Source organism: Charadrius vociferus, unplaced genomic scaffold (assembly GCF_000708025.1).
Source record: "Charadrius vociferus isolate BGI_N301 unplaced genomic scaffold, ASM70802v2 scaffold180, whole genome shotgun sequence".
NCBI classification, from domain to species: domain Eukaryota; kingdom Metazoa; phylum Chordata; class Aves; order Charadriiformes; family Charadriidae; genus Charadrius; species Charadrius vociferus.
In genome coordinates, this window is record NW_009646412.1 from 107,498 (window position 1) to 121,511 (window position 14,014).

Genomic DNA, 14,014 nt, shown 5'->3' on the forward strand with positions numbered 1-14,014 from the left:
GGCATATCCATAATTAATGGCTGTAATTTTATAGCAATAAAAATCAGGAAATCTGAGGTTAAGGTTCCTGTGACAACATTGTACCAGTGACATAGTGCAGAAGGGAAGTTTTAAATAAATTTTGTATTTAGAATATGTCCTCTTAAAAGCTCAGATAGCTCACGCCAACTACGATGCAGCTGCTGATATCACTAGGTAGTTAAAAATATTTCTTTCATATTCCAAGTTATGTTTGTTTTCAGAGACTCTGGGCATGTAAAAGATAGGAAGCCTAGATGGAAAAATGCTTGCTTTTTATCTGACTCCTTGTGAAAAATAAAAGGGAGGAGCGTTAAAGTTTATTTGTTGCTTGGTGACCATGAAAGCAATCTAAGCACCTAGGCAAATTTCCTTTCATTTACCCTTTTCAATCTGTCTTTCATTCCCAAATCCTTATCTTAATTCTTACCGTGCTAACCCAATCAAGTCCATTTTCTCCAGTGGGAAGCTCTGAACATACAACTGCTGGTTGTAACAGATGGTTCCTAGACTACTTCCTTACACTACTGCTCTTTTTACGGAAGGACCTAACAATAACAGAGACTCCCGCACAATTGTTAGAATAAGAGATAATAATTATATTTATAAGAACTTTGCTTCTATCATGAAGTTTTCTATTGATAATTTTCATAATTGGTACCACATTATGACCTCAGCTTAACAAGGAAGATACATACAAACCAGTGATATTGATATTTCTCAAATTTGCAGTAGTAGTTTATCACTGTTATTGGGCATATTTTTTCAAAGTGTACTCCCTGTCCTCTAGCTCTCCTGTCACTGAAGTCAGACACATAGATAAGCATTAACTTCAGTTCTGTTGATAGATCTAGTTTGTGCAGAAAGAGATTGCAATTTAGGACAATGCTGCTGCTGAAGTCATTACAGGTTCTAGATAATGCTAAACCAGTCTCATCCAAAATCACTGGTGATAAAGACATTTCAGAGGGTACCTCTCTGGCTTAAAGATTACAGATATGTCTAGGCACAATTACTCCTCTGGTATTTTACAATCTTCACATTCCCAAGGGTCATTTTTAAATGTTATGTTTTACTTTCAGGCAAACTTAGGTCTAAAGTCATCACATACCATACTTACAGAACCAGTTTCCTGTTTTTAATCTGAGAACAAAATCTGTTCTATCTTTTAAACTGTACGTGTGAAAGCTTCATCCATATTTAATGTTTCTCGTAATTATATCTGTAATTATAACTATAAAGCTTTCAAGCCTTTCTGGTAACAGATTGTCTCTGATATCTATTTATTATTTTTATCACATTAAAAGATGAGATGGGGCATGCTTAAAGGACTCATGACTTTAGGAACACTACAAACACAAAGCTTAAGCTTTGGCAACATTCCATATTTCACATTTTAACTTGGCAAACACAGATTTCACTACTCAAGAATTAGTAACTGAGGAGAATATCAGACAGCATCTGCTAGGGATAATTATATTCAAATCAACAGGCCCAAATAACTGAGGGTATCTCTCATCTCTTCTATTAATTTTTAATAAATCTTGAAATAGCAGGGAAATTCCCGAAGAATGCTAACGTGCCATTAATTTTTAAAGAACAAGCAGCACGACTGGTTAGCCTGACATCCACCCAGACAAAAGGAAGAGCAAGCTGATACAAAGTCTGATGGATAAAGAGTAAAGAACGTGAATGTTATTAATGGCAGGCAGTATGGACTTAGAGAAAATAATTCTCATCATACCACCATGATTTTGATAAGATTACAGATTTGTCCAATAAAATTGCCTAGCTTAGACTTTGTAAAGCAATTAACTCAATAACACATGACTGTTTAAAAAGCTGGCACTATGTAATATCAATAAAGCACCTGCTAAATGGGCTGAAAAGTGATTAACTGACAGGTCAGAAAAAATACTTGCCAGTGAAATGATCATCAGTATCTACCATAATCAATGAGGGAGAAAGGGGTATAAAACCAAGAATATGGATAGAAACATAGGTAACAATGAGGACAAGGCAATCTGACAAGTTATCAGGTTACCTGGATCCAATAAAACAAAATGTGCTTCAATATAGCCAAATGCAAAGTTATAGAGGTAGGATCACTGAAAGCAAACCTTATGGTCTATGGCATATGGAATACAAGGGATAAAAGAGGATGAAAATACTATATTATAGGATATAGATGCAATGTGAGAGTTTGAGATGAGGCGATATAATAGGTCATCCTCTCATATTTGTCCCAGTAACATCATGGACAGAAAGAGCCAGTGCTTTTGACTGTACAAGCAGAACAATAATGAACTAATGTCCCTCTCTGTGTTGCACTCATACAAATTATGTTTAATATTACCCACAGGTTTTTTGTTCATATTTTTTTAAATCTTTGAAAAATTGAGGAAATCATACAAAACCATGAAAATGAGAAAACTAGAGAACAAAAACTAGAGAACATGCTTTGCAGTAAGAAACTTAAAGAGCTAAATTATGTTAGTTAGTTTTTTAAAAACCATATTGAAAGGTGCCTCAATAGTTATCTGTAAGTGGATTCACACAGAGAAAAAATACTGGAAATTAAGGTTCTGTGTAATCTAGCATAAAAAAGTATAACAAGAATAGAAAGCTAACAGTTGAAGCCAGACAAATTAAGATGAAGAATTAGGAACGTATATTTTAATAGCGAAACAGTTTTTTGTAAAAACAAAAAGTTGCCTTGCTTAGGAATTGTTCTTCTGCCAACTAATTGAGAACAGATACCTGTCTAGGAGACACACTGGAGTCAGATGCAAGCTATGAGGTTTCATAGAGGGGAAACAACATGAAGTCTGACTAGATGATCCAATTGTTTCTTTTGACTCTAAATTCAATAGATACTGTAATATTTTACTACTGCTAATATACTGTCTTTCAGTATATTTGCCCCAAGGTATACAGATTTTTATATCTTATCATTCAGTTCAGATCTTTTATACATTATTTATATGTTCAGTTTCAGGTCTCAGTATCGGGGGTTTTTGACAGTTTTCACAGTCATCTAGTGTCTAAGCTCGAGCCTTTGTTAACAGAACTTGGAGATGCTTACTTTTTGGTCAATTTTTCAAGAAGAAAATTGTTTACATGTTTATTCAACAAATTGACTTTTCTTAAGTCTGGTCTTACTCCCTTTCTACTCCCACCCATAGTCACTAATAAGGGATGATTAAATCAGACTGCCTATTACATAAGACAGTAATACTAAGTAAAGTTTGATTTGATTTTGATTGTAGGTTTTCTTCATTTGATACATGACCTAAGTTAGGGTCTAGAAAACATGCCTTTGATATTCCATCTATTCCTATTCATTGCAGAGGAATTTTGAAGAGATTTAAATTAAATCAGCAACCTTATTTTACACTTCAGGATGCAAAAATTCAAAGACAAAAACCTTATCTGAATCACTAGAAGGAGTTGCACAATAAAAGGCTGCAGCTCTGCTGCCCTGACTTATCCCACCTCATTTTAGGCAATAAACACAGAGAGACAGAAACACATCTCCAGAGGTTTGGAGGTCGGTGGGTTCAGCTACACTCCACAAGCACTTTTCTCTCTCTGCTATCCAGAGAGGGAATTCAAGGCATTCAAGTTCTTAACATAAGTGCTATCACCAAAACCAGATCATAGAATCATAGAATGGTTTAGGCTGGAAGGGACCTTAAAGATTTTAGTTCCAACCCCCCTGCCATGGGCACATAACTCTGTACTCATGGCAGATGGCTTATGTTTTGCAAAGCCAATGTTGTCATTGCCCAAATGAAAACAGGATGGCTGTGGCTACTTAATAGTTTTGATAATCTATCGGTTTGATCATTAGTAATTGGCATTAGAGAAAATTAAATTCAACTCACTCTGTCATTACCATTCAGAATAACAAAGCCACTGAAGTTAACCACAGAAAAATGAGTCAAAGAAAAAATCTTTCCTACAGACAGTGCATGAATGTCCATCCAGGACCTAGAAAGCAAAGCTCAAAGAAGAAAATTTTCAGAACTTCCAGTATGGATTTGTTCTTGAAGTGGTATGCATGAACAATACTATTTTGAGATTTTATCAAATGCCACACGGCATAACAACTCTATGACAGACCATTTTTGTGACTGCTACAATCAATCATGAGGGAGCTGAATTCAAATAGCAATTGCAATATATGTATGCTAATGCAAGACTTGTTTCACAGGAAATCAAGTCAACATGAATTAATGGTGTTCGCACAACAAAGGAGGCTGTTGCTATAAGTACTGATACATAGAAAATATACAGGAAGTGTTAAAAACAAATCTATCTAGCTTACACGAATCTGGATTTCACTGAGGTATATCAAAATAGAGCTATTTACAAGTTGAAGTGATCTCATACTTACAGTCCCTATTACAATCCAACAAAGTATTTCCTTAGAGAATTTAAAAGAAAGAATGTTGTCTTTTGTTAAAAGAAGTGTTCTCTTTTAAGTTGCAGGGCATGAACTGTAATATATGAAACAATCTAAACTGAAGACTGTATCCATTTTGATTTTAAAGTATTTTCAGGATCACCTCAAGAAACCTAAGTTTGCGTATCACACCTACCTGGATTAAATACAGAAAAATACCTTCTGAGTAGCTGCCTACCAACTACAGGGAAAATGCAAGGTCACTAAGCTGCACTATAGGATTTGAAAATCATAAGCCTGAAGTTCAGCTGGGATTCACTTCCATCAAAGCTCACAAGCACTTTTGGACCCATCGCTGATAACAGCAGAGTTAGCTACAACTAGAGAGCAGGGGAGTTCTCCCTGGCTGTCTCTCTGGACCACTGCACCATGTACTTATATCTCAACAAACTGCTTAGGCATAATTCAGGGTAATCCTCAGCACCATAAAAGAATAATGGCCTGAATCTAAATCTGAACTACATGCAGAACAAATTCCTTCCTAAACCTTGTGCTGCGAAGTGTCAAGACCATACACAGGATGCCTTCATCAAATGCATTTACATGGGCCAGTCACTAATGCAACATCAGAAGTGGCAGAAAATGCAACTCTTTGCTTAGCAGAAGAAAGAGAATGCTATCACTGAGCACGTAAGAACAAATTTTTAATATGATCCAGCTAGCTCCAAATGGAAGCTATTTATCATTTGGTGACAGAACTGGCTGTTCCACCAAAGCTCTTACTTTATCCTGGAGAAAGCAGCTTGATCTCTCCATTTTATAGCATGATTGGTACACAAGGTTGACAGGAAGTCTTACTGCCAAAACTGGATCGCTGTTTTATCTGGTGAAAGGGCTTCACTGACAGGGCATTACAGAGAAAAATCTCTTTAAATCATGCAGCTGTAGACCCCCAGTAAGGTGAAATAATTTTGTCAATAAGGGATCTGAAACATTTCTGGGGCTCCAAGAAATTCCAACGTAAAAGCCCAAATTAGTCTAGCCTTCAAACCTACGGGCTGCATCAGCTCAAGAGAGAAAACTAAATGAGCCATTGACAGCCCGTAACCAAAGCTTGCTCTTCAAATATCAGCTGAAGAGCCCTCCTCATTAACCTGCCAAGTGGAAGTACAGAAAATTGGTCTGGCTGGTAGTTTTAATACTGCCCCTAGGCAACAGCCATGACGATAAGAAAAGAGGCAGGTGATATAAAAGCTGTAACAGGTAATAACTCTTGCTCCTGCTGCCTTGGCAGGTGCCCCACATAAGGCGAGAGTGTGAGGTGGATAAGCCTTTGAGGTGAGCTAGGAGGGCAGAGATGAAGAAGAGGAGCTGGAAGGGAGAGGGTAGGCAGTAAACTATGAAGCTGTGAAGGAAACTGGTCAAGTCAGGCATCAGTGAGCCCAGCAGAACCTGCTACATCAGGGACGGAAGGGTGGCCAGTATTCTAGGCACTGGAAAGAGGGAATGTGGAGCATTTGTGTCGAGTACAAACAACGTGGTTCATCAAGTATAAAGGCAGCTGATAAACCTGTTCTATGCTAAGGAGATAGGGAGCGATGCTGCATTTGGGGGCTTTTCTGGGAATTTATTTAATGCTATTCTATCTTCTGGGAGAGGGAGAGGGAAGGGGATCAAGGGGCTGACTAGGTAAGAGTCTGGAAAAGCAGTGGTGGGGGAGAAGGATGTGTGTAAAAATTGAGTAGAAACATATTGTATGACAGTGTAAAGCAAAAATGAATAGTAACACTTCTAATGCGTGTTTTGGTGAGAGAATTAAATATGCCATGTGGAGTAGGACAAAACAGGTGGAACATCCAAGAACACACTCTCACCCTACCTCCAAAGTGTAGTTATACACAAAGAGAGAGAAAACAACAAGAAGCAGCAAGTCACACTCTCACCTCTGCCCTAAGACACAATAGTTCCATTCCTGCATCCAATCCTCCCCGCTTTCAATGTGACCCCCTTTAAAAGAGATGCAGCAAAGGCAAGCAGGTATTGAGATGCTGAGGATAATGATACCTGAATTTTGTTATGTCATGAAGGACCACACAGAATCATAGAAAAATAAGGTTGGATGTGAACCCTCAAGAGGACAGTAAATATAGTTCCCTGCCTCAGACTATTTCTACCTTCCTCAAGAGAAGTTCCCACAGCCTGTTTTAAAGATCCCCAGTGGGGTAATTCAGAACCCCTGTAAGAAATGGACTCCAGTGCAGCTTATCACTACCACTACGAAGTTTTTTTCCTGATATCCTATCTAACCTGAAATTTTCTTCCTGAAATTTAATACAAATACTTCTTATCCTAGTAGTGGTACAAAAACAGAGACCAGATTCCTTTATTCTGTGGAACAATCCTCTCAAAAACTGCTATGTGTCTACTACTTCGAGTTGAGCTAAAAAACTTCCAAACGTTTATCAGCTCTGCTCTACAGATCTAAACTCATTCCCTTTTCACCTCCTTTAGACTCTCTCCAAACAATGCCTGCATGTTGTCTGATACTACAATTTATATATTTTTACAAGAGCACAATTCTGTTGGTTTCTGTTCCTCCATTATGCTCCCAAATAACTTTATGAAGAACTACCTCCTAAACAGTCATTCACTATGATGTATTTGTACAGATCAGTTTTCCTAAGTGCAGTATATTGTCCCTGCTGACTTTCATCCAATTTTTTCAGAGCATGTCTTCAGTTTGTCAAGATCATTTTTATTCTAATCTTGCCTTCCAAAATGTTTACAGTCCCTACCAACCTCATGTCACCCTCTGTGCAATAAGTATATTCTATCTGTCATCATCCAGGCTGCTAATGAAACCTCCACATAGCACAAGACAGACTTAGGTGGGTCCCCACTCCTTCTGATCTAATGACGAGCCATTAATACTAACCCATTGACCACGTTTTCCAAGCAGTTTTGCCCCTATTCTATGATTATTTTCACCTTAACGTTTCTCCTGCCAGTTTACAAACACGGCCTGTAAGACTGTTACCAAGCCTTCCGAAAATAAAGATATATGACATCCACTCTTCTCTCCAATTTAGATGGCTGTTGCCCTGACATAGATAATTACATTGGTTTGACAGGGTTTATTCTTGACAAATCCGTATTAGCTGCTACTCACTTCCTTGTTATCTTCCAGCTGCTTACTTTTTTTTTTTTTGTTTATTCACTGCAGAATTCTTTCAGGGATAGAAGTTAAGCTTACCTGGCTTTCCTTTCCCTGTCTCTTATCCTTTTTAAACTTCTGCTGTTTTCCTGCCTTCTAGTTCCTCACCCATCCTCCACAAGTTCCCAGAAATAATAAAATAGCTGAGAAGATAGCTTCAGTCTGCTCATAAATATCTCAGCGTGAATAATACAGTGTTTCCCAAACCTTTTCGAATTGCAATAATCCAAGGGACTGGGACAGCAATCAAATTTAGACATCATATCCAGCTTCCAGAAAGCAGTACAAAACTGAAAACAGTCACCTGGTTTTCAAAACAACATATAAGATAGACCACTCACAGAGACAGAGACGAAGTCTCTTTTAGAACTTCTTTCTTACTGTAACTGCTTCCATATCCAGACGTGACTCTTCCTCACACCGTTTTTAGGCTAAGGGAGATGTACTGCTCAGTGATAACTGCTGTCTAACCTGTGAATGACAGGGCATCCGCAGACTTCTCCATTGGTTGTCTGGCTTCTTCTTGCAATATAAAGAAGAGAACTTTCCCAGCTTCCTTTCTATTCAAGAAAGCACTCAATCACTCACCTGGAAGATTCAGTGGAGAGCACTCTTACAATTCTGTTTTTATAATGATGTCTGGCTTTTCCCTCAAGCTTATGATATATTGGAGGATGTCCTGACTTGCAGCATCCCAGCCTCCTGTAGGTTTCCTGTGGAAAGTTCAGTACTCCCTGGGCCTTAATTCTGTAAAGCGATAATAAGGTAAAAATCTGTGGACAAATATGGAACTTCCTGGAGTTGTGGTAGTTGTAGAGATGTGGCAGTTATGTTATTCAAATTCTTGTATTTATAGTCCGCCAACTTGACTACAGTCTATAAAATTCCCTCCAGCTTACTCAGAAGGAGTATTTACTAGGCAGAGAAGGCCAGGAATCCCATAAAGGTTGACACCCTGACTAAAAGTTCAATAAACTTTCACGTCTTCACTGGGACAAAGGATTGTGTAAACCCAAATGGCTCCAAATCTTAATCCAGGTAAGCATGTGTCATTACTGAGACACCAAGTGCTGAGGTTATTGGGTTCCAATCACTCTACTGTAGATCTTCATTAAAAGATCACCTTCTTGCACAAAATGGAGCTGGGCAAACAAAACCACCGGGAAGCCTGTATGAAATTAATCAACAGCCCAATTGCTTTGGATAACTGTCTATGTAACAGTTCTAGACAAAATCAGGAAATCACACACCCTCAGAAAGCAAGGAGAGTCCACTCCTGAAGACCACTTCCCTTGGATACCAATACTGGCTATCATCTCAGTACTCTCCTCCACCCTTTTCATAGGATCCCATTTGGATTGAATTATTTTCCTTTTAGTGGGATGCTGTATTTTTCTTGATTTTGGTCAGGGTCTAAACAACAACAGGCCTTTCTTCTATTTCTCTACTCCCTGAGGAGTTTACACTAGAGACATATCACCATTAACAGATTGCGAATAAACCCCAAAGGCAGTATTAAAGCAATGCTGGTTGTTCAACTAGCATGAATAAATTAATGTGCCCTGTTAAAGAAGTCCTGTTACGTTGATTTTTCAAGCTTGGTCTTTGATTTCTTCCCTTTCTCAGAAATCCAATTACTCCTTCTTATTTTCCTGCTGCTGATGTGAGACAGTATCTTGAATCCCTTTTGTTCTTTTAAATCATATTTATGTCCTCTATTAGATATTGTGGTGAACTTTCAGCTTCAGAGTCTTTGAAGCTGTTTTCTGACATTTTCGGGGCCTATCCATAGACAGATGGAAAGATGACCAAGAACATCTTAGATCTTTCTATTACTCGGTAATTATTTTTCTTATCTATTTTCCTGGGCAGTTCCTACTTTAAACAAGAAACCTTGCAAAGAAGGATTTTAAATTGACTGCCATGGTGACAAGGCAGACAGGTCTACAGAAATATTCAACCTATACCTGACTGAAAGCGTTAAAAAAATACCCTTAAAGAATGACTTTGGGAGAAGAAATAGATAAGTACTACATTTTATGGCAGTTAGCCGTATTAGCCGCCTTTGTTTTAATAAGGAAAGGCTTCCTTTCCCCTATCTCCTGTGCAGGCTGAGAAGTACTAAGAGAAATTTTACTGTTGTGGAATAAATATGATCTAATCATGCAGTATGAAAGTATTTCTGTGTAGTCAAACATATCTTGGTAATAAAAATAAAGAAAACACTCAGTAGCTGGTGTGTGAGGATATATAAAATACTCTACCAGAGCAAAAGCAATGGTTTGGAAATAATGTCTCTCTCCTGTCCTTGTGGAAGTACCTTTTGTATGCTGGAGGTGCCCAAGAGTAAATTAAAATAGATTTGGGAACGCAACCTATTCTCACTTTGAAATTGATCTCAGATATAACAAAATAACCTGTCAAACCTCTTATAATGTATGGACTTATCTAGATAATTGAATTATACATACATTACATACCAACCATACTGTGTGTCTTTCAAGCAACTAAGGAAGAGCCACACTAAGGAAATCCATGTAATGTACTGCTTATTGGCAGAAAAAAAGATATACCAGTTGGAGAAATCATCAGGGAAAAGCTGTGACAGCATAATTGTAAAAAAAGAAATAACAATCACAAGGGAATACTGAGTGAGAAAATTGCCTAGGAAGAAGGCAGTGTTCCCTGTAAGGATAAAAAGTCTGGCAAAAGAAAGATAATAAAAATGAGAGAAAAAAAGATTTATTATCAAACAACAACAAAAAAGCTTTTCAGCCTTTGGAAGGAAGTCAGATTTTGCTGATTTCACAGATGTAATGAAAAACTCAGACCGCAGTTAGCTCACTTCAGTATTTCTGTTTGTCAGAGTTAACATTAGAAAATGACTGAGGAGGTGGATAGACAGGAGGTCAGGCAGTGTGGGCGTCAAGAAGGATGAAAAGATAAAAGAACTTGCAGCAGTCAAAGAAGCAATGAGTGTCTGATGAGCCTGCCACGTCCTTTCAAATAAAAGAATAGCAAGATTTTAAGACGCCGTTTTCAAAAGACACTTGCCTCCCTTACAATAATAATTCAGAAGGCAGTAGGCTTAAAAAGAGTGATTTCTAAAATTTCTGAAATAGGTGAAGTCTTGACCTCAATAATAAGACTCTACCCTTGCTGCTTGCCCTGGAATTCTGCATAATGTGAGGCAAATCACCTAAAACTAAAGTTCTCACAGGTGGCCACTAATTGCATGCTTTTCATTTTCTAATCTTGACTTGGGAGCCTGGGATCTGGTTTGCAGACATACTAAGTATTTACAGCTGCGGCTGAAGTTATTTAAGTCTAAGGACAGCCAACTTTGGCCACTCTCCATTGCTCGGAACACAACCACCTGAGACAGACAGACAGATAGACTCAACTTCTGAGAGCAATGTTTAATCCATGCTATAAAGTTGAGAAATTGAACCTCAAAGCCAAAAGTAAAATTTGTCTAGGCGATTTCTGTACTTTTGTGCTCTATTACATCTCAGCTAATAAAGTCTCCTTGATTCAGAAGTGGCATGCTGCCTCCTTTCTAACTACCTTTTGGACCAAAGTCCACCTCTAAATCGCCCTCTCTTGGCAACAGAACTGTTGGTTTTCTCTATATTTATTTTCCCAGCCCATGGTGGTTGTTCTTATAAATTCTGCAGCCAGCTCTGGGAAGGTCAGCCCTGACCTATGTAAAGAAGGCACAGCCCAACTCCACCCAGAGCTTCTACACTGCATTCCTCAAAAATTATAAAAGGATCAGATATGTCCAAGTCTCCACAAGGTATAATGATGAATGTTACACACAAGAATAATAAATAAAAGTTTTCAGAGTAGGAATGAGCAGTACGCCAAAAGGAAGGTAAAAGTCCACATGTCAAGCAACAAAGAAAAAAATATATTGTTCTTTGTGTGAGCACCATTCATTTGACATTTCTAGGGAAAAAGTGGTTTTCAATGTAACTGTAGTCCTCCTACGCAACCCTGGGAGCCATTTAAAGTTACAATTCTGGTTTGGAGATGGCAAAAGTGATTAATTACTTTCTGAAGGCGCCTATCCCAGGTACCTAAAAAGTAACTTAAATTAGATTTCCAATTTTTAAGCAGCTAAAAATATATATACTTGATGATACTGAAAGAAAAAGGAGTTAAGGCTAGATGCTCAACCTCAAGTCTATAATTTCCTTAATTCTACATGCTTGGCTTTCCCAACTTTAACCCATTATAGACAGTTTTTTATTTTATTTTTATGTACTGGATACGTGAACTTTTCAACCTATTTGTGTAATTCAGCTTTTCAACAACCTAAAATTGAGGTGTTTCCTTTTTTCTTTTTAAATAAGGCAGTATTCAGAGAGCAACCCTACACATGTAGAAGACATTAGACAAAAATTTTATGGGCAACGTTAAAGTTATAAAATTAACTTTCCATATTGCAAACATTATTATGTCCCACTTCATCTTTTTCTGCTGATTTCAGGGAAGAGCTGTATTTAGTGACACAAGCAATTGTATGATGCCCGATTTTCCCTGTGTTGGCTATTCCACTTCTTGTTTTTCCAAACATAAGGAAATCATAGAATCACAAATCTTCTCATTACCACAAACAAATTTTTCATAAAGATTTTTTTCCCCCATGTCTACAGGAAACTGTAAAAAAATCTGTGCTATAAAGATTTTCTCTTAAAAAAGAGGAAAAGTCAGAATGAAATATCTCATTTCCTGTCTAGGTGAAGATCAGCCCCATATTTTACTATAGTACTGATTAAATATATATGAAAATATCCAAAAGTCAATTTTTTCATTTAACAAAAACCCATATGTCTAGCATATTCTTAAATAATTTTGTAACCTTTTTTGTATCTGACACTTAATAACCTCATTTTGTATTTGATAGCTTATAGGCCATAGTTTAGAAAAATCTTTAACACAAGAGTTTTGCGATAATCAGACTTTTAATTCAGCACGGTGGCAGACTAAGCAGTGTTTTGCTTTCTTATAATGTCTACTCTGTTTATTTTATGTTCTGTCAAATTCAATGCAGGAATAAAAGGATCCAATTTTGACTAAAGCAAAGGCTACAACTCCAGAGCTAACACTTCCCTATCCAAAGAAACAGGGACAAAACAATGAAACAGACATAATAGAATCTCACGACGTAATGGTGGTCCAGCATACAGTCAAGCCCTCAATTCAACAGGACACATAAGTGTATACTTATCTGTGATTTTATGAGCCATCCAGGTGACAAGAGGCTATACTGTACGTCAAGTTAAACTTGTGTTTAAGTATGTGCTGAATCAAAAACATGATGTGTACTCGATTACCAGTGTAAAGTATTAATCATAAGTATTTTCCAAAGGCTGGGTAAAAAAGGGTCTTTAAATCTGAGCATCAGGTCCCAGTGACCTCTTAATCCAGAAAGCATGTGAGATTCTAGGGGTAGTTCTGCCTTTAGTTCTGCCTTCAGGTCTGGCCCCACACCCAGACATTCTGGGAAAAGATAGAATACAGTGAAAGCTGATGAATCATCTGTGACCAAAATCAGCCGCAAGTGGCAATGCTCCTCTTAAAGCCTCCTCTGCTCTCCTGCTCTCTCACACCCTCACACACATACACAGTCACTCACGCCCTAACTCAGACTGCAGCCCAATGCCATAATTTGTAATCTGTCACAGTTAAAATTTGCATTTTTCATCATTCCTAACTTTTTTGTTTCCCCAATTTATCTTAGTGTATTTTGGTGGACTACTTTTAAACTATTAAGTCCATTTCACATCCACTGATGCTAACTACTATTGTACACTTGCACTGAACGAACAGCTCCATGTCATGCCTGCACAGGCTAACTCACCCTGGCTGTGTGTCATCGGTCACACAATGGTATGTAAAAGTTCCAAACATCTGCACTCCCAGGATCCCGTACAGGAGGAGAAAGAACAGAAGGAAAATTGAAACGCTCCAGATTTGCTCTCCGGAACGCCTGGGAAAAAGATAAAGATGACACTGAATGCACAGGCAACGTGAAGCCTCCTCTGAAAAGCTCCAGAATAGAAAATGTGCTCACACAGAGAAAGTACTATTTCATCCTGCAGAAAATTTGTCCTTAAAACTGATCTCTCACTCTGTGCAGAGATAGAAAAGGGAACCATGTTTTTTTTCTAAAGCTGTACGTTAGGGTAATTAAACCAGCTGTAAACTACAAAGGGTGGAACAAAAACAAACCCAAACAAAATGTATAACATCCAGCTTTTGCAAAATATCTAAAATATCTAAAGATTTAAACAGGCAAACTATGATGATGAAGCAACGTTGATACCAAATAAAGACCAAAAAAGTCTTTCACATTACCATTACGT

The 14,014-nt window shown here is 37.7% G+C and overlaps 1 protein-coding gene across 1 annotated transcript in view; it reads right to left on the reverse strand.

The window, feature by feature from the left end:
- Positions 1 to 14,014, reverse strand: part of LOC104282366 (sodium leak channel non-selective protein-like) — a gene marked incomplete at its 3' end in the record, with an annotated part of 141,683 nt that overhangs the window by 103,506 nt on the left and 24,163 nt on the right. The window contains exon 5 of the mRNA XM_009880458.1: positions 13,510 to 13,638. Within this exon, the coding sequence (XP_009878760.1) occupies positions 13,510 to 13,638 (129 nt within the window). The remainder of the gene's footprint in view (positions 1 to 13,509; positions 13,639 to 14,014) is intronic.